The sequence below is a fragment of the Notolepis coatsorum genome (assembly GCF_963971535.1).
Source record: "Notolepis coatsorum genome assembly, chromosome: 1".
In the NCBI taxonomy this organism is placed as follows: Eukaryota; Metazoa; Chordata; class Actinopteri; order Aulopiformes; family Paralepididae; genus Notolepis; species Notolepis coatsorum.
Window position 1 is genome coordinate 248,434,155 of NC_140165.1, and position 22,178 is coordinate 248,456,332.

At 44.8% G+C, this 22,178-nt stretch overlaps 2 protein-coding genes across 2 annotated transcripts; both read left to right on the forward strand.

Annotated features, from left to right (window-relative positions):
* Positions 1–4,204: 4,204 nt before the first annotated feature.
* On the forward strand, positions 4,205–6,822 carry LOC311227153 (cell division cycle 5-like protein; the record flags this gene model as incomplete). Its single annotated transcript, XM_084312692.1, has 1 exon — positions 4,205–6,822. The coding sequence occupies one exon, from the start codon at positions 4,205–4,207 to the stop codon at positions 6,623–6,625; it is 2,421 nt and encodes an 806-aa protein (XP_084168818.1). The 3' UTR covers positions 6,626–6,822.
* A 12,148-nt stretch (positions 6,823–18,970) lies between these two features.
* LOC311233846 (cell division cycle 5-like protein) lies at positions 18,971–21,588 on the forward strand (the record flags this gene model as incomplete). The annotated part of the gene is made up of 1 exon (XM_084320892.1): positions 18,971–21,588. One exon carries the CDS (start codon positions 18,971–18,973, stop codon positions 21,389–21,391), a length of 2,421 nt encoding a protein of 806 aa, XP_084177018.1. The 3' UTR covers positions 21,392–21,588.
* Between the last annotated feature and the right edge of the window lie 590 nt (positions 21,589–22,178).

Here is a 22,178-nt window from a genome sequence, read left to right on the forward strand (position 1 = left end):
CGTATCTGACTCCACATTCGCTCCTATGAAGGAGCACTCTTTTGGGAGAAAGCATCCGCATGCACTGCCGCAAAAGCAGGATACGTCCCGGGTCTGGATTACCCCTGGTTTTGTAGATGTCAGCTATAAGCAGAAATTAAATAATAAATGTATTAAAAAAGCATATGAATCAATCAAGTTAAGCCAACTTATGACAATTCATTAATTAATTAAAACACTCTTAACAGGAGCACTCATTCAAGGGTACTACATGCTTGCACCTCATGGTACCAAAGCACCTCAAAGGCACTAAAAACCAAATTACAAACATCACAAAACAAACTGGTCAGACTACTGCTTGACCTTACTCCTAGAACCCACCTCACCCCTGCCCACTTTGACAACCTAGGATGGCTTAGAGTAGACAACAGAGTACAGCAACTTGCAATGGGCCTGGTCTACAAGATACACTGACTACACCACTAAGGTACCCATGTACATGTCAAAATACTTCCCAAAGGTCAGTGAATACCACGAGATACCACACCAGAGGGAGTTCCACAAATCATGTTCAACCCAGATTCGGCACAAACAAGGGTCTAAACACGTTTCGCAATTATGCCACATCAATGTGGAACGCCCTACCCACAGCCGTAAAACATTTTTAATCCCTACCCACCTTCAAAAGCGTTCTCAAAAACACCTACAGGAGGCTGCAATTTGAAACTGGCCCCCTTAAATGTCCAAACCCTCCCATCCCATCCCACCGCCCCCCCCCCCCCACCCACCCACCCACCACCTCCCAATGTACAGTCTCCTCCCCCTCGTATGTATATATTTTCTGTTAGGATCTTTGTTTAACAGTACTGTATATCTGTATGTCATGTATGTCATAAATGCAATGATATATCTGTATATCTGTATGTTGTGTATGTCATAAATGTCATTATGAATTGAAAATGGGGGACCCTGATGTAAACAAGACGAAAGTCTTTCTCTGGTCTGCATCCCCTTAACAATTGTGTGTATTGAGCCGTACTGTATTGTACCCATTCTACAATCTATTGTGTTCAATCAATCAATCAATCAATCAATCAATCAATCAATCAATCAATCAATCAATCAATCAATCAATCAATCAAACTTGTTCAACCTCATGTCATGTCACATTGACTTACCTGGTGAATCTTCATAGTCCCGGACACTGTATTCAGGGATGGAGGAATCAATTCCTGGGCCGAAACGATCTCATCCTCTGTTACCATGTATAGCCTTACAGATGAGTGTGTTGCCAGTTGCTCATGCAGTGTGTTGGTGTCTGGGATGCTAGTTCCATAAGCAACAAGCCGGTCTGCTAGGTTCTTGAGTGCACCCCCTACCCCATCAGGGGCACCCTTGCCATGAGATGCCTCTGAGAAGTTCCAGGTGACATATTCAAACCCTCTCATGAAAGGCACTGTCAAGGCCGGATAGAACGCTGTCTTGTTGCGGTACTGGGAGGTGGGTCCATCTGAAATAAAATGGATGTGCTTCACTTCTGGATGTTCCTCCCGGATGGACTTGAGCACTGGATTAAGATGAGCCCACGTTGCAACAGCATCATGCTTTAGGGACGCTGACAGAGGCAAAAGACTCCACACGTCCCCCACTCAGGTATTTGACCCCAGTATGAAGCGTCACTTGCTGGTTCCCGCCACCAAAGTGGGTGTCTTTCACTTCCCTGGTGTACTTACAGCTATAGTTAGTGTGGACACTATTGTAATCTATACTATTTATTTATTTATTTATTCCCCCGATTTTTGTCCAGTAACTCCTGCCAGAGCTTTTTTTGGTCCAACTCGAGTTGCTATTACTTTTTGGAAAGTTTCACCGCACCGTTTGGCTACAAATCGACTTTAAACGGGAACTTTTGGTCCATAAAGAATGAATGCTGGGAGACCATTCTAGAACATTTGTGGTGTCACAGTATGATGTCATAATAGAACATTCTAGAACATTTGTGATGTCATAGTATGATGTCATATTTGAACATTCTAGAACATTTGTAATATCACAGTATGATGTCATAATAGAACATTCTAGAACATTAGTGTCACCCACACCAATTACAAGTGTGGTTCAGTCAACTCTACGACAAGCGGTTCAAAAGATACAAAAAGGGGGCGCGGCCTAAGGATCAAGATGAATCCCCTGAAGGGGAGGAGCCGAACCATGGGGGCGTGGTCAACATAGACCAATGAAAGAGGATATCCCTACTGTGGGAGACCATTCTAGAACATTTGTGATGTCACAGTATGATGTCATAATAGAATATTCTAGAACATTTGTGATGTCATAGTATGATGTCATATTTGAACATTCTAGAACATTTGTAATATCACAGTATGATGTCATAATAGAACATTCTAGAACATTAGTGTCACCCACACTTATTACAAGTGTGGTTCAGTCAACTCTACGACAAGCGGTTCAAAAGATACAAAAAGGGGGCGCGGCCTAAGGATCAAGATGAATCCCCTGAAGGGGAGGAGCCGAACCATGGGGGCGTGGTCAACATAGACCAATGAAAGAGGATATCCCTACTGATTATGATGTCATAATAGAACATTCTAGAACATTTGTGTTCTATATATATAGAACAATTCTAACAATTCTCAGGGTGTGGTAGTGAGGGGCAGGTGGAGGTGGCTAGGAAGATGCGGAGCATTGGGGGGGTGGGTATAAGTAAGGTGGCGAGGGTAGGGGAGAAGAGGGGGGGGGGATGTAAGGGGGTGATAGCTGGGGTACCGGTCGAGGTTACAGTAGAGCAGCTGGTGGGAGAGCTAATGGAGAACGGGCGTAATGGCATAGTTAAGAGTGCAGAAAGGATGAAGAGGGGAGCAGAGAGGGCAGTGACGGGGACGGTAGTGATTACATTTGAGGGGGTTGTTCCTAGGGAGGTGTTTGTAGGGCGTAGGATGTATAGGGTTAGGGAATTTGTTCGTAATCCTCTTAGGTGCTATAGGTGCCAGGAGTTTGGCCATATAGCTACCACGTGTAGGAAGGGGCTGAGGTGCGCTAGGTGTGGCGGGGAACATGAGTATGGGAAATGTGGAGAGGGAGTGAAGCCGAAGTGCTGTAGTTGTGGTGGGGAGCATAGTGTAGCGTTTAGGGGGTGCGAGGTGATGATGAAGGAGGTCGCGGATCGGAGAGAGAGAAGGGAGGGTAAATTGACGTATGCTGGGGCGGTTAGCAGGGCAGGACAGGGTATCCAAGAAAGGGTGCAGGGGGTTGAAGGAGGGCATTTGGCAGTGAGGGTAGAGCAGGTAGAGAGGGGAAGGGAGGAGAAATTAGGTATTGTGGCCTTCGTGGCAGGGGTAGTTACTGGTATGGCAGAGGCTAAGGGTAAAACAGCGATGGTGAAGATGATTGTTAGGATAGCGGTTCAACATCTGGGATTGGAAGGTCTGGACTGGGAGGTGGTGTATAGCGAATTGGCTGAGGGGGCTGCGAGGGACAAGGCTGCGAGGGACAAAGCAGCCCAGGATAAGATAGCAGGGGGCAAGGTGGGTCCCGCGGAGGGGGGCTCAGACAGGAAGTAGCAGCAGTAGCTGCACTCCAATGGACAATGTAGGTGATGACGGGGTCCAGTAGAAGAAGAAAAAGAAGGTGAAGAAGGAGAAGAAGGAGAAGAAGAAGAGCCCATAAAAAGAATTGCGGAGGGCAGTAATACGCCTCGATGCGTCTACTCTGCCGGAAATTCAAATAAGAAGAAGAAGAAGAATTCTCTCAGAAGTTCTCATTCTGAAGAAGAATCAGGACTGACACACAGACTGAAGCCTGCATTGCTCAAACAAGATGCCTTTAAGGCCTCTGCATGCTACAGCAAATTCAAAGCAACTTCAACACAACATCGGCGCGATTTCAGCGCGCTTGTTGCAGACAGTCTTGTAGACTGTGTTGCTTGGGCGTTGCGTACCTGTGTCCAAAATCTAATCTAAAGACCCGTTGCGTTGGTATTGCGTAGCAGTGATTGGTTGGTAGTGAATGGGGGCGGGGCTGTCATAGAATAATATTGGTCCGACTCCCGCAGCGAGGAATACCATCCGCCATTGTTGTAGGCAGCAAGCTATGCTATCAATATTAGCTAAATAATTAGCGTCATAACTGGCCTTTTTTTCTGTTTGTGTGACTGGCTACCAGTTAGCAGCTGTTTCTGTTGCAGGAGAAACAACCAGCAGCCAACATGCAGATAATTATGATCAAAGGAGGCGTCTGGCGCAACACGGAGGATGAGATCTTGAAGGCGGCGGTGATGAAATATGGCAAGAATCAATGGTCTCGTATTGCTTCTCTGCTCCACCGCAAATCTGCTAAACAGTGTAAAGCCCGATGGTATGAGTGGCTGGATCCCAGCATTAAGAAGACAGAATGGAGTCGTGAGGAAGAAGAGAAGCTTCTTCATCTCGCCAAGCTGATGCCGACCCTGTGGAGAACCATTGCACCGATTATTGGACGCACAGCCGCTCAGTGTCTGGAGCACTACGAGTTCTTGCTAGATAAGGCAGCCCAGAGGGATAACGAGGATGAGGTGGGTGACGACCCCAGGAAGTTAAAACCAGGAGAGATCGACCCCACCCCAGAAACGAAACCTGCCAGACCTGACCCTGTCGACATGGACGAGGATGAGTTGGAGATGTTGTCTGAAGCCAGGGCTAGGCTGGCCAACACCCAGGGTAAGAAAGCAAAGAGGAAGGCCAGAGAAAAACAGCTGGAGGAAGCCAGGCGTCTGGCTGCTCTTCAGAAGCGCAGGGAGCTGAGAGCAGCAGGGATCAATGTGCAGAAAAAGAGAAAGAAGAAGAGAGGAGTGGATTACAACGCTGAGATCCCCTTTGAAAAGAAGCCTGCTCAGGGTTTCTATGACACCAGCATGGAGCAGCATGAAGGACTGGAACCAAACTTCAAACGACTCCGACAACAACATCTGGACGGAGAGCTACGCAATGAGCGTGAGGAGAGGGAGAGGAAGAAGGATAGACAGAAGATAAAGAAGAAGAAAGAAAGCGACCTTCCTTCTGCCATCCTCCAGACCAGCGGAGTGGCTGAGTTCGCCAAGAAACGCTCCAAACTAGTTCTACCAGCTCCTCAGATCAGTGATGCTGAGTTGGAGGAAGTGGTCAAACTGGGCGTGGCCAGTGAAGTCGCCCGTCAGGCTGCCGAAGAGAGTGACATGACTAACTCTGCCTCCTCAACCCTCCTATCGGAATACAGCGTTACCAATGCCATGGCATCAGGTCTTCGTACCCCCCGCACCCCGGCTGTTCAGGACAAAATCCTCCAGGAAGCTCAGAACCTCATGGCGCTGACCAACATTGACACACCGCTGAAGGGAGGGCTGAACACACCGCTAAATAACAGCGACTTCAGTGGAGTCACGCCTCAACGCCAGAACGTCCACACGCCTAACACTGTCCTCACTACTCCATTCAGAACCCCTGGGCCAGGTCCGGGATCAGAGGGTAGCATGACCCCCCAGCCCGGAGTAGGAGGGACTGTGACCCCTGGTTTAACCCCTGTTCGAACTCCGCTGAGAGACAAGCTGAACATAAACAGTGAAGAGCAGCTAGCTGACCCAGCCTACGCCAAACACCTGCAGAGGGAGAGCCTGCAGCAGCTGAAGCAGGGTCTGCTGTCCCTTCCGGTTCCCAAGAATGACTTTGAGATTGTACTTCCTGAGAATGCTGAGAGAGACCTGGAGGAGACGGACCCTGATGGTGGCTTCATAGAGGATGCCTCTGAAATAGAGTGCCGCAAACAGGCTGTGCGGGATGCAAAGAAAGAAAAGGATCTGAAGATGAGACACACGGCTGTCCAGAGGAGTCTACCAAGACCTACAGAGGTGAACGAGTCTGTACTTCGTCCTGCCTCCCTGGAGCCTCTGTCTGACCTCCAATTGGCTGAGGAGCTCATCAAACAGGAAATGATCACCATGATGCACTATGACTGTCTGCACCACCCGTCTCTCAACACAGCCAACCAAGCACAGCGCGGCAAGGCCAGAGGGCCCGCCTCTACATCCAATAACGCCTCTCACATCTCCTATCTGGACTCTCACACCTACCAGCCAATCAGCACGGAGGAGATGGAAAAGGCAGCAGCAGTGCTAACAGCAGAGATGGAGGTGGTGAAGGTGGGGATGGGACATGGTGACCTCAGCATGGAGGCCTACTGCCAAGTATGGGAGGAATGTTACGGACAGGTGTTGTATCTTGCCAATCATAGCAGGTATACCAGAGCCTATCTGGCCTCTAAGAAAGACCGCATTGAGAGTCTGGAGAAGAAACTAGAGGTGAATCGCGGTCACATGACAGCAGAGGCTCGTCGAGCAGCTAAGCTGGAGAAGCGTCTGAAGATCCTGCTGGGAGGCTTCCAGTCCAGAGCGCTGGGGCTGCTCAAACAACACGGGGAACTGTGGGAACAGGTGGAGCAGGCTGCTACTGAGCTCCAGACCTTCAATCAACTGAAAAAACAAAAAGATACGGCTATACCACGCAGAAAAGAGGCGCTGCGTGAGGACGTAGAGAGGCAGATGGAGAGAGAGAAAGAGCTGCAGCAGAGATACGGAGAGCTAATGACGGATAGAGAGACCCTGGTCAACCACACATAAACATTCTGATACTCACACTAAATAAACACACACACTAAATGAGACAAATACACACACTGATGCCCCCCCCCCATACACTCTACATCCTTCCTGTTCTGCTAGAACCCGCCTGTATGAGCACCATGGCAACCCCAGGGATTAGCCCCGCCTTTTTGCTGATGTTGCAGTGCTGTCAGAATTGTGAGCATGCCCTGTTGAGTCTGTCGTTTGTGTTTCTGTATTAATCATGACCAATAAAGTTTCTTTTCAACATTAAAAAAAAAAAAAAAAAAAAAAAAAAAAAAACACTATTGTCCCTGAATACAATGTCTAAAAGGGAAGAAGAGGAATTCTTCCTCAGATACCGTTTTGGCTTAAAAAGATATTCAAAAACAACAAGGCATTTTAGCGAGATGTGTTCATGAGGTGTTTAAGACCAATTGTTTCAGTGTCAGTGAGAAGCTGACAAGACCTCCTTTTTTCTTTCATCTCTTTCTTTCATTCTGTATTTTCACATTTTATATATATATTTTTTTTACTATTGTTGTGATGGTTTTCTCTCTTCTCTCTTACGATCATTCCAACATTGGTAATATGAGGTAAGACTAATGCATGTTACGTCCTTGAGGGTGGCTACACTGAAACAGATCACACTGTCTGTCCAGCAGAATAAATACATGAACATCTTCCAATGTCATGTTATATGTGCCACAGGCCCACAGCGTTATGGGGGAGGGGAGGTACAGGTATGGGCAGGGTATTAGAAGAAGAGCAATTCAATTAAATCTGAATATAAAAAAGATTTGGGGGAAGAAAACAGTAAACAATATAATTAACTCTGAATATAAAAGCATGAGAAAAATAAACAGTATAAACAAGGTGCAGGTGAGGGTCTGTATCCTAACTGGCATGATATACGTCATACATACGTTATAGAGCAAGCAGGTTTTATTGGTTAAGAGTCAGACACTTACAGTAGTGGTCAGACATTCCTAATAGTTCTCAAGTTCTGCAGCCATTGGTTCTCCAGCTGCTGGCAGGTTGTGGAGCCTGCCTGATGGCCGCTGGCATGAAGGACTGGCTGAGGTGGTTGGTGGAGTGTCAGGGTCTGTGTGCTGAACGTGCTCCTCATCTTGGCTAGCTCCTCATAGAGGGGTTGGGAGGGGTTCTCTTGTTATCTGCAACTTACCTAGTGCGCACAGACTTCCGTTGTCTCAGAATGGATTTGGTAGAGAGAGAGAGAGAGAGAGAGAGAGAGAGAAAGAGAGAGAGAGAGAGAGAGAGAGAGAGAGAGAGAGAGAGAGAGAGAGAGAGAGAGAGAGTGAGAGAGAGAGAGAGAGAGAGAGGAAGCCTGCAGAGGTGCAGAGAACTGTTGTCACGCACAAGCGCCGCTATTTACCGATAATGATTACAGACAGTAGCCTTATTTGAGAGAATAACAAACTTATAATACCATGTTTTATATTACACAACGGTTTTACAATTTTATTTAAAATGTGTATTATATTATATACATTTTCTATTCGTTTCTATTTTATTTAGCTTTTTTTCCATGGACTGATTGATTGATTGAAAACTTTATTAACAGATTGCAGAATGGGTACAATACAGTAAAGCAACTGCTAAGAGGATGAAGACCAGAAAAATACTTTTGTCTTGTTTACATAAGGGACCTCCATGTTCAATTAATCAAGACCACCTACAATACCCTCCGCGGACCACAGTTTGGGAACCACTGTCATAGATAACACCTCAAAAATACCCAGGTTCAGGTGAGGTTTCTAGTGATCTAGGCTATTTTTCCTTCAAGGAAATGTATGTAGATTTAATTTAAAGATGAAGATCTGTCATATGGCCATTTCAGACCAATCAAGTGATGATGATGATGATGATGATGATGATGATGATGATGATGATGATGATGATGATAATAATAATAACTTTATTTGTATAGCACTTTTCATACAGAGGTTGCAGTTCAAAGTGCTTCACAACAGTAAAAAATACAGGCATAAGCGGGCATAAAAAGATAGACAGGTAGCAAGGTATGGCAAATCACAGTGTTTCACATTAGGATCTAGCATCCCAATAGGCTCTCTGCTTACAGTTTTCAGTAACACAAATAGTAAAAATAGTTTAAAATGATTCAGTTTAAAAATAGTAAAAAAATTATAAAATAGAACGGACATAAAAAATACAGGCATGAGCGAGCATAGCAAGGTATGGCAAATCACAGTGTTTCACATTAGGATCTAGCATCCTAATAGGCTCTCTATTCAGTAATACAAATAATCACAGTGTTTCACATTTGGATCTAGCAAATAATAAAAAATAGTTTAAAATGATTCAGTTTAAAAATAGTCATCAGTAAGAAGTAAAAAGTGCAATAACCGACACATGAATTTGATAGGCAGTGTATAAGAGTAGGCAGGGTAAGAATAGTGCAGGTAAATACAAGTTGTGTCAGGATATCCCTGATGTTTCCTCTTGCCACTAGGTGGTAGCAGATATCTATCAGTGACATGCCTGAGCAAAGAGATAGGTTTTAAGCTGTCTTTTAAAGATGTCTAGCGAGTTGGCTTCCCTGATGTTTTGGGGTTGTTTGTTCCATAGTTTTGGGGCATAGTTGATAAAGGCTGCATTACCGATCCTCTTTTGACTGCTTCTGGGAGCCTCTAGTAGTCCAGCAGCTGATGATCGCAGTGTTCTTGCTGGTGTGTAATTTATTAGAGTGTTGGCGATGTAGCTAGGTCCCTGTCCATTTAGAGCTTTGTATGTAAGGAGAAGGTGATGCATAAAAAACTATAATCACGACTGAATGAATGGAATAAATCATGTTTATCTTGAAGAATATGAATGAAACAAGGTGGAGGCAGACAGTGAAGGTACACAGTGAACCGTTTTACTTAATTTATACCATATTTACTTGTTTTCACCTACAATTTCCACACTCTTGGGTCCAGTGGACCCGAACACCACGTACTGTGTGTAATATAAAATGTAGGGAGGGGCTCAGTGTGCATTTAATAATTTTGATTTAGATTTTATTACGGATCCCCATTAGCTGGTGCCATAGCAACCAGCTAGTCTCCCTGGGGTCCACACAAAAAAACATACAAAAAAATTATTATTACAAAACAAAATTATTAAAAGTCAGTACTCAACACACAATGCATAATGAAACTAACAATTAAGATGGCTAAAATGACATGCAAGCACAGAAACAGAAAACAAAAAAAACAAAACAAAATACTTTACAGTGTTAAATATAATTTAAGATTATTCTTAAAAGTGAATCTACTGTAAATGCAGCAGAGGTTTTGAGGCAGGTTGTTAACAGATTTGGCAATGGGGCGACAATAATGTATACAAGAGGCATGGTATTCTATCTTGGCCTTGCTCTGCTGGCAGCGGTTTATTTATCATTGTAGTCTCATAATACAACAGCACATATGATCTCCTCTCCGAGAGGGGCAGACGTGAGAAGAAGGAACAGTAGGAGGGAACCAAGGTTTATATAGTCCCAACCTGGTGTAGACAGTAGACGCTCCGCCTACAGCGCCCTCCAGTGGACACAGATATACATGCAGTCATGAGGGCAGTAGAGAGCAATTACAGTCAGTTACAACCATACATACACCCTCTATATTCAACAGTAATGATACATGGGTTTCGGAAATGAGATTAATGATTTCGGTAATGATAATAAGTATGCTAAGTGTTGCCAGACACAACTCGAGGCTTAAGAGCAAGCCTGTTGGTTATTCGAAGCAAACCACTTGGTGTGTCTGATTAGCCACAAACACCAAAGCAGTCAATTACATTTGTGTCATTTTACTTGCATCACAAAATGTAGGTAACACAACAAATTACATAATTATTAAAACCTCTAATTTACTGTCTATTTGTCAAGTTAACCTTTTTAATGAGAGATTATTTCAGGGCTTGCCAACGCTCACTGACTGCAGTGACTGGATGCTTTCATAAAATTGCAACTAAGGCATTTGCATATCCTCTCAATCAAATTAAGAAAAAAATGCATTTGTTCAGCTCAACTCACAACTTTATTCTGTTTAACCTGTTCCACCCAGGTGAAAATCCGCATAAAATGTATACCTAGGTAAATGGAATATTGCTCCGCTTCTACAAGGGCTATTTGCATATTCTTGGTATCTAGGTACATCTATGGACCTCAGTGAATGTATTCACAGTGTCAGAAATATTGTGTCTATTACTAGGCTTGCTTAAATTGTGATGAAACAAAGGAAATATGAATTATGATTTTTATTTTCATCTTTGACAGTTAATAACACCATGATAATAATGACCAAAGTTAAAAAACTGCCACTGACCTCGTTCAGTACCCTCTTGAGATCATGTGTACAAAAAATCTAAGGAAATTAATAAAGGGAAGATGATAAAACCGAAGGTTCTGTATACAGGGCCGCCTGGGAGAAATGCGAGGCCCTGTGCGAGATTTAACGCGAGGCCCCCCCCCCCCCCCCCCCCCCCCAAAGGTAAAAAAAAAAAAAAAAAAAAAAAATATATATATATATATATATATATTTTTTTTTTTTTTTATATATACAGTCAACATATTCTTAAATAATAGCGCTGCCCGAGGCGGGGCATGATACAGTCAACATATAGCAAAAGAGAGAGCGAGAGAGAGCTCCCGTTCTACAGTCAATATACAGTGTACAGAGAGAGAGAGAGAGAGAGAGAACATGTGTTTGTCATGTGTGTGTGTGTTAGAGAGAGACTAGAGCATGTATGACAGATTCAAAAGGACAAAGATCAAAAGAGAGAGAGAGAGAGAGAGAGAGAGAGAGAGAGACACATTGGAAAGAAATTGAAATGCTATTTGGCCCTAAACAGAGAGTACACAGTGGCAGAATACCTGAGCACTGTGACTGAAGATCCTTGAGCACAGCCTAGCCATCGAGAAAGGCCGCCATAGGCAGACTGTGTGTGTTAGAAAGAGAGAGAGAGAGAGAGAGAGAGAGAGCATGTGTGTTTGTCATGTGTGTGTGTGTTAGAGACTAGAGCATGTATGACAGATTCAAAAGGACAAAGATCAACACTTAAATCCAACAAGAAGAGCAGGGTATACCAGAGAAACCAAAGCAAGGAGCCAATGGCCGACATCAGCTAAATAGGCTAGCCAGGTACTGTGACACCAGGCCACACACAGCTTTGGCCAATGGCCCAACGCTACACAAGCTACACAAGCTACACAAGCTACACCATTCACACACAGCACATGTCGTATCTCCAAATGTTGTGAAGTAGCATATGTTTTGCCTGGAAAAAAACATCGTTATTAACAAAACATTCGGGAGGGGAAGGAAGTAAGAGTGGGGTAATGTCATGACATTTTCATTAATCTTAGTTACCTGCACGAGGGCGCCGGGCGAAAGGCCGCAACACAGGTCTCCACGTTGACGAAAGGCCTCAGCGCGCCTCCCTCCACCTTCGCTCCCCACCCCTCCCTCCTGGTATAGTACGGGGGGCCACGGCTCCGGCCGAGGAGACTGGGTGTGGGGAGGACGTGGTGGGCCGACAGCCAGCCAGCCAGCCCACACATGGCGTCTGGCTAACAGTTAGCTCAATCAGGCACGTGGCTCTATGTAGCTGCATACAGCCAGGTGCTCTCACCACCAGCACACACCGTTAGCGTTAGCTACTAGTAGTATTAGCTAGTCAGTCGACCAGTTTGGCTCCAGATAGAGAAAGACAGATCCACGGCGGGTATATAATCATATGTTGACTCACGGTCACTCACCATAACGCAGTATCAACGTGGAAGCAGACTTTCTTGGCCCCACGGTGTAATTTCTTCTTCTTCTTCTTCGAGTACTTTCCGGCAGACTGGACACCTTTCGGCGTATTGCTTCTTTTGAAAAGACATCCACTCGCCTCGCCTCGCTCCTCTGGATAGGTTAGCCGTTAGCTAAGCTAGCTACTAGCCGGCGACAGCATCATGGCTATCCCGACTGAACCACACGGGATAGCACTCAATATTATAACGTAGCTAAAGCTAACTAGCTGTCCCTGTCTTTAGCCGGGATGGCTAGCCTGACTGAACTGTCTAACATGCAACAACTTTCATCTTCAGTCCATCTGCCGAACGATGTCCTCTTCACCTTGGTTGGTGACCGACCGACTGATAATGACCGACCTCTTTCTTCGTCTTGGCTATTGGGCATAACTAAGCATAGTCAAAAGCTGCACGCGCGAAAATGTCAAACGCAGCCGACTCACGCTGCCGGCGTCTACACTGTCTACACATGATGTAAGTAAAACCACTCCCTTCGTTGAAACCAATGCTGCTGCAGAACCCCAGAGGCTGAGCTCCTATAGTGAGTATGTCTGCAGCTGCAGGACTGCAGACCCAGGAACAAGTCAGACACATTCTACAAACGTGTCTAATGTGAAATATATAAGCATATAAGCAAAACTAGATTTTAGGTCTGTGATGAAAAAGGGCCTCGCGGGAAGGGGGGCCTCGCAAAAAAAAAATAAAAAAAAAAATAATAATAATAAAAAAAAAAAAAATTTTTTTTTTTTTTTTTTTTTTTTTGCGAGGCCCCCCTTCCCGCGAGGCCCTGTGCGACCGCACTGCTCGCACACCCCCTGAGGCGGCCCTGTCTGTATATACAGTACTGAATTCTCCCATCCGGACCAATGCAATTTGAAATATTATTATAGAATATAGAATATATGCTTATACATTACCTTATTATAGCCAATTCGCACATTTATATATATATATACATATATTATCTTTCAAATGCCCGAGTTCAATTTGGATTTAGTATCACCAGGCGTGCATAATAACAGATACTGATATCTACTGTAATCAACTGTACTTTTTTATTTCTCCCACAGTGCAACCGTTTTGAAACTAATTTCAGATCTAATTGTTCCTACATGCTAACAATAGGAAGGAGAAACTAACTGCGTTTCAATATTTATCAAAAACATTACCTTTTGTGGCTTATTATCGCAAATTATTATTGTTATTGACATATTCATACTTCAACTCTGAACTTTGAACCCCCGTAGAACTTGAAGGGAAATGTAGTTCGGAAAAATGTCAATGCTGATCCACAGCTATGCATGCCCTCAACAAAATGGCCACAAACTACAATTCCCATGGTTCAACATTTTCAAAATGGTCGCCGTCTCGGATTATTCTTCAGCAAAACGAGAAGGTAAAACTATCTAAGGACACTTTTAACCTATTGCTAAACTATCGTATTGATGATAATATACATTCTACATGCGTTTGTGACTTGTTAGTGATGTTAATACTTGAAAACGTTTGATTTTTAAATCGCAAATTTATTGCATCACTCATAAAAATATTAATATATGATCATAATGTCAAAAGGGGTCGGTACCGACCCCGTGGGGGGGAACAGGTCAACATTCTGTTTAAAAATACAATAAGATGCAATCAACATACAGAGAATAATAACAAAAACAAATAAAACCTTTTCCATAGAACAATCATTGGTTCAAGTCATATACTTCAAAAAGTGCTTTAAATACCAAAAAATTACTCAAACAATCACACATATCATTATAGGCCTGATAACGCAAAATGTGCAACTCTGAACCTTGCTTAGATAATACAATCCATATAGGCCTAAGATAAATGTGTATATTCTGGTTAAAAACAAGTAGGCCTGTACAAAATTAAATAAAAAAACAAGGACACAATCATGACAAAATGGTTGTCATGTATAAAACATGCTTAGACCTGTAGAACCCCCCACCCCACAACATGCATTTACACACACCAGTGTTTTAGACACACTTCTTTGTGTATTTAGCCCAGATCTCAGCTGAAACACTAAAATGACGTGCAGAGGATGTGGCAGGTAGTGGCTCCGGGATGACACATTTGATGTCGTCCAAGTAATACCACACTTTCTCTCCATCGAACCTCCGAGATGGAATGTAGAATTTGTTCCTCCCAGCACAATTCATCGTGTCAACCTCATATTGATCATCCACAATCTGTAAAGGACATTGTAAAAGAAAAAGTACAAAACAGGACTCAGGATTTACCATTAACAAGTAACCTAGTGTCCATATCTAAAACTAGTTCTATATATACCTGTGTGATGGTGCCAGGGAACAACTCTGCATCATACTCCACAAGGACCCACTTTCCCACTTCCAAAACAGGTCCTGGCTCTGCATTCTCCGTATCTGACTCCACATTCGCTCCTATGAAGGAGCACTCTTTTGGGAGAAAGCATCCGCATGCACTGCCGCAAAAGCAGGATACGTCCCGGGTCTGGATTACCCCTGGTTTTGTAGATGTCAGCTATAAGCAGAAATTAAATAATAAATGTATTAAAAAAGCATATGAATCAATCAAGTTAAGCCAACTTATGACAATTCATTAATTAATTAAAACACTCTTAACAGGAGCACTCATTCAAGGGTACTACATGCTTGCACCTCATGGTACCAAAGCACCTCAAAGGCACTAAAAACCAAATTACAAACATCACAAAACAAACTGGTCAGACTACTGCTTGACCTTACTCCTAGAACCCACCTCACCCCTGCCCACTTTGACAACCTAGGATGGCTTAGAGTAGACAACAGAGTACAGCAACTTGCAATGGGCCTGGTCTACAAGATACACTGACTACACCACTAAGGTACCCATGTACATGTCAAAATACTTCCCAAAGGTCAGTGAATACCACGAGATACCACACCAGAGGGAGTTCCACAAATCATGTTCAACCCAGATTCGGCACAAACAAGGGTCTAAACACGTTTCGCAATTATGCCACATCAATGTGGAACGCCCTACCCACAGCCGTAAAACATTTTTAATCCCTACCCACCTTCAAAAGCGTTCTCAAAAACACCTACAGGAGGCTGCAATTTGAAACTGGCCCCCTTAAATGTCCAAACCCTCCCATCCCATCCCACCCCCCTCCCACCCACCCACCCACCACCTCCCAATGTACAGTCTCCTCCCCCTCGTATGTATATATTTTCTGTTAGGATCTTTGTTTAACAGTACTGTATATCTGTATGTCATGTATGTCATAAATGCAATGATATATCTGTATATCTGTATGTTGTGTATGTCATAAATGTCATTATGAATTGAAAATGGGGGACCCTGATGTAAACAAGACGAAAGTCTTTCTCTGGTCTGCATCCCCTTAACAATTGTGTGTATTGAGCCGTACTGTATTGTACCCATTCTACAATCTATTGTGTTCAATCAATCAATCAATCAATCAATCAATCAATCAATCAATCAATCAATCAATCAATCAATCAATCAATCAATCAATCAATCAATCAATCAAACTTGTTCAACCTCATGTCACATTGACTTACCTGGTGAATCTTCATAGTCCCGGGCACTGTATTCAGGGATGGAGGAATCAAATCCTGGGCCGAAACGATCTCATCCTCTGTTACCATGTATAGCCTTACAGATGAGTGTGTTGCCAGTTGCTCATGCAGTGTGTTGGTGTCTGGGATGCTAGTTCCATAAGCAACAAGCCGGTCTGCTAGGTTCTTGAGTGCACCCCCTACCCCATCAGGGGCACCCTTGCCATGAGATGCCTCTGAGAAGTTCCAGGTGACATATTCAAACCCTCTCATGAAAGGCACTGTCAAGGCCGGATAGAACGCTGTCTTGTTGCGGTACTGGGAGGTGGGTCCATCTGAAATAAAATGGATGTGCTTCACTTCTGGATGTTCCTCCCGGATGGACTTGAGCACTGGATTAAGATGAGCCCACGTTGCAACAGCATCATGCTTTAGGGACGCTGACAGAGGCAAAAGACTCCACACGTCCCCCACTCAGGTATTTGACCCCAGTATGAAGCGTCACTTGCTGGTTCCCGCCACCAAAGTGGGTGTCTTTCACTTCCCTGGTGTACTTACAGCCAGGGACGTGCACAGGACTTTAGAAAGGCAGGTGCCCGGAATCATAAAAGGGCATTAATTAGTAAATGTAAGGCGAGCGCGCGCAGCGCGCGAGCCCGATTTTTGGGGTTAATACAAGTCTATCATGGTACATTCAGTTTCACCGATAGATGTCACCAAAACTACATAGTGTCCCTTTAATAACACAATATGCGCTCCAGACCAACAGCTGCGAGAGAGAGAGAGAGAGAGAGAGAGAGAGAGAGAGAGAGAGAGAGAGAGAGAGAGAGAGAGAGAGAGAGAGAGAGAGAGAGAGAGAGAGAGAGAGAGAGATCGCATCATCGCAACTATACCTTGTTAAGTTGAAACGCACAGTGGTCCAGCAGGGCAGAATGGCTTGATAAAGTATATCCACTCCACTCCACTGTCCAGACTGTGTTGATGTCCATTGTCCATGCATGTCCAGTTGTCCACACTGCATCCATATAGCTTGTTGTTAGCCAACAACGGCAACAAGTACTGTGCAGAGCTGTGTCTTTGCCCATTTCCTCATCAAACAGCCTGCAAACTACCTGGCGTTCTATCGCCCTGCTCTAAGACAAACTCTAACCTTAACCAACTTTGAAAGAGTGCCTAAGCTTAGTTAACCGTCGAAAGAACTTGCCTTCACGCTCTAAGACAAATAGCTGCATCTCACAACAACACAGCCAGAAAATGGTGTTGGCCAATCAGAGAGAACGTCTCCGCGAAATGCGGCTAAGGAAAAAAATGAGAGAGAGAGAGAGAGAGAGAGAGAGAGAGAGAGAGAGAGAGAGAGAGAGAGAGAGAGTATGCTGCGTAGGCTGGAAGGACCTATTATTTACGAGAGGGGTGGCATTTCTCTCTCTTTCTTTACCTAATATTTAGATTCTATCGTGACATCTTTCATTTGGAAGGGCAGGGCAGTATATATATATGTGCAACTGTAAAAAAAAAAAAAAAAAAAAGAGGGTGGCATAAAAAGGGCACTTTCTAATGAGAAATGAAAAAGGCAGGTGCCCGGGCACCCCTTCACCCCTATGTATGCACGTGCCTGCTTACAGCTATAGTTAGTGTGGACACTATTGTAATCTATACTATTTATTTATTTATTTATTCCCCCGATTTTTGTCCAGTAACTCCTGCCAGAGCTTTTTTTGGTCCAACTCGAGTTGCTATTACTTTTTGGAAAGTTTCACCGCACCGTTTGGCTACAAATCGACTTTAAACGGGAACTTTTGGTCCATAAAGAATGAATGCTGGGAGACCATTCTAGAACATTTGTGGTGTCACAGTATGATGTCATAATAGAACATTCTAGAACATTTGTGATGTCATAGTATGATGTCATATTTGAACATTCTAGAACATTTGTAATATCACAGTATGATGTCATAATAGAACATTCTAGAACATTAGTGTCACCCACACCAATTACAAGTGTGGTTCAGTCAACTCTACAACAAGCGGTTCAAAAGATACAAAAAGGGGGCGCGGCCTAAGGATCAAGATGAATCCCCTGAAGGGGAGGAGCCGAACCATGGGGGCGTGGTCAACATAGACCAATGAAAGAGGATATCCCTACTGTGGGAGACCATTCTAGAACATTTGTGATGTCACAGTATGATGTCATAATAGAATATTCTAGAACATTTGTGATGTCATAGTATGATGTCATATTTGAACATTCTAGAACATTTGTAATATCACAGTATGATGTCATAATAGAACATTCTAGAACATTAGTGTCACGTGTGGTTCAGTCAACTCTACGACAAGCGGTTCAAAAGATACAAAAAGGGGGCGCGGCCTAAGGATCAAGATGAATCCCCTGAAGGGGAGGAGCCGAACCATGGGGGCGTGGTCAACATAGACCAATGAAAGAGGATATCCCTACTGATTATGATGTCATAATAGAACATTCTAGAACATTTGTGTTCTATATATATAGAACAATTCTAACAATTCTCTCAGAAGTTCTCATTCTGAAGAAGAATCAGGACTGACACACAGACTGAAGCCTGCATTGCTCAAACAAGATGCCTTTAAGGCCTCTGCATGCTACAGCAAATTCAAAGCAACTTCAACACAACATCGGCGCGATTTCAGCGCGCTTGTTGCAGACAGTCTTGTAGACTGTGTTGCTTGGGCGTTGCGTACCTGTGTCCAAAATCTAATCTAAAGACCCGTTGCGTTGGTATTGCGTAGCAGTGATTGGTTGGTAGTGAATGGGGGCGGGGCTGTCATAGAATAATATTGGTCCGACTCCCGCAGCGAGGAATACCATCCGCCATTGTTGTAGGCAGCAAGCTATGCTATCAATATTAGCTAAATAATTAGCGTCATAACTGGCCTTTTTTTCTGTTTGTGTGACTGGCTACCAGTTAGCAGCTGTTTCTGTTGCAGGAGAAACAACCAGCAGCCAACATGCCAAGAATTATGATCAAAGGAGGCGTCTGGCGCAACACGGAGGATGAGATCTTGAAGGCGGCGGTGATGAAATATGGCAAGAATCAATGGTCTCGTATTGCTTCTCTGCTCCACCGCAAATCTGCTAAACAGTGTAAAGCCCGATGGTATGAGTGGCTGGATCCCAGCATTAAGAAGACAGAATGGAGTCGTGAGGAAGAAGAGAAGCTTCTTCATCTCGCCAAGCTGATGCCGACCCTGTGGAGAACCATTGCACCGATTATTGGACGCACAGCCGCTCAGTGTCTGGAGCACTACGAGTTCTTGCTAGATAAGGCAGCCCAGAGGGATAACGAGGATGAGGTGGGTGACGACCCCAGGAAGTTAAAACCAGGAGAGATCGACCCCACCCCAGAAACGAAACCTGCCAGACCTGACCCTGTCGACATGGACGAGGATGAGTTGGAGATGTTGTCTGAAGCCAGGGCTAGGCTGGCCAACACCCAGGGTAAGAAAGCAAAGAGGAAGGCCAGAGAAAAACAGCTGGAGGAAGCCAGGCGTCTGGCTGCTCTTCAGAAGCGCAGGGAGCTGAGAGCAGCAGGGATCGATGTGCAGAAAAAGAGAAAGAAGAAGAGAGGAGTGGATTACAACGCTGAGATCCCCTTTGAAAATAAGCCTGCTCAGGGTTTCTATGACACCAGCATGGAGCAGCATGAAGGACTGGAACCAAACTTCAAACGACTCCGACAACAACATCTGGACGGAGAGCTACGCAATGAGCGTGAGGAGAGGGAGAGGAAGAAGGATAGACAGAAGATAAAGAAGAAGAAAGAAAGCGACCTTCCTTCTGCCATCCTCCAGACCAGCGGAGTGGCTGAGTTCGCCAAGAAACGCTCCAAACTAGTTCTACCAGCTCCTCAGATCAGTGATGCTGAGTTGGAGGAAGTGGTCAAACTGGGCGTGGCCAGTGAAGTCGCCCGTCAGGCTGCCGAAGAGAGTGACATGACTAACTCTGCCTCCTCAACCCTCCTATCGGAATACAGCGTTACCAATGCCATGGCATCAGGTCTTCGTACCCCCCGCACCCCGGCTGTTCAGGACAAAATCCTCCAGGAAGCTCAGAACCTCATGGCGCTGACCAACATTGACACACCGCTGAAGGGAGGGCTGAACACACCGCTAAATAACAGCGACTTCAGTGGAGTCACGCCTCAACGCCAGAACGTCCACACGCCTAACACTGTCCTCACTACTCCATTCAGAACCCCTGGGCCAGGTCCGGGATCAGAGGGTAGCATGACCCCCCAGCCCGGAGTAGGAGGGACTGTGACCCCTGGTTTAACCCCTGTTCGAACTCCGCTGAGAGACAAGCTGAACATAAACAGTGAAGAGCAGCTAGCTGACCCAGCCTACGCCAAACACCTGCAGAGGGAGAGCCTGCAGCAGCTGAAGCAGGGTCTGCTGTCCCTTCCGGTTCCCAAGAATGACTTTGAGATTGTACTTCCTGAGAATGCTGAGAGAGACCTGGAGGAGACGGACCCTGATGGTGGCTTCATAGAGGATGCCTCTGAAATAGAGTGCCGCAAACAGGCTGTGCGGGATGCAGAGAAAGAAAAGGATCTGAAGATGAGACACACGGCTGTCCAGAGGAGTCTACCAAGACCTACAGAGGTGAACGAGTCTGTACTTCGTCCTGCCTCCCTGGAGCCTCTGTCTGACCTCCAATTGGCTGAGGAGCTCATCAAACAGGAAATGATCACCATGATGCACTATGACTGTCTGCACCACCCGTCTCTCAACACAGCCAACCAAGCACAGCGCGGCAAGGCCAGAGGGCCCGCCTCTACATCCAATAACGCCTCTCACATCTCCTATCTGGACTCTCACACCTACCAGCCAATCAGCACGGAGGAGATGGAAAAGGCAGCAGCAGTGCTAACAGCAGAGATGGAGGTGGTGAAGGTGGGGATGGGACATGGTGACCTCAGCATGGAGGCCTACTGCCAAGTATGGGAGGAATGTTACGGACAGGTGTTGTATCTTGCCAATCATAGCAGGTATACCAGAGCTAATCTGGCCTCTAAGAAAGACCGCATTGAGAGTCTGGAGAAGAAACTAGAGGTGAATCGCGGTCACATGACAGCAGAGGCTCGTCGAGCAGCTAAGCTGGAGAAGCGTCTGAAGATCCTGCTGGGAGGCTTCCAGTCCAGAGCGCTGGGGCTGCTCAAACAACACGGGGAACTGTGGGAACAGGTGGAGCAGGCTGCTACTGAGCTCCAGACCTTCAATCAACTGAAAAAACAAGAAGATACGGCTATACCACGCAGAAAAGAGGCGCTGCGTGAGGACGTAGAGAGGCAGATGGAGAGAGAGAAAGAGCTGCAGCAGAGATACGGAGAGCTAATGACGGATAGAGAGACCCTGGTCAACCACACATAAACATTCTGATACTCACACTAAATAAACACACACACTAAATGAGACAAATACACACACTGATGCCCCCCCCCCATACACTCTACATCCTTCCTGTTCTGCTAGAACCCGCCTGTATGAGCACCATGGCAACCCCAGGGATTAGCCCCGCCTTTTTGCTGATGTTGCAGTGCTGTCAGAATTGTGAGCATGCCCTGTTGAGTCTGTCGTTTGTGTTTCTGTATTAATCATGACCAATAAAGTTTCTTTTCAACATTAAAAAAATAAAAATAAAAAAAAACACTATTGTCCCTGAATACAATGTCTAAAAAGGAAGAAGAGGAATTCTTCCTCAGATACTGTTTTGGCTTAAAAAGATATTCAAAAACAACAAGGCATTTTAGCGAGATGTGTTCATGAGGTGTTTAAGACCAATTGTTTCAGTGTCAGTGAGAAGCTGACAAGACCTCCTTTTTTCTTTCATCTCTTTCTTTCATTCTGTATTTTCACATTTTATATATATATTTCTTTTACTATTGTTGTGATGGTTTTCTCTCTTCTCTCTTACGATCATTCCAACATTGGTAATATGAGGTAAGACTAATGCATGTTACGTCCTTGAGGGTGGCTACACTGAAACAGATCACACTGTCTGTCCAGCAGAATAAATACATGAACATCTTCCAATGTCATGTTATATGTGCCAGAGGCCCACAGCGTTATGGGGGAGGGGAGGTACAGGTATGGGCAGGGTATTAGAAGAAGAGCAATTCAATTAAATCTGAATATAAAAAAGATTTGGGGGAAGAAA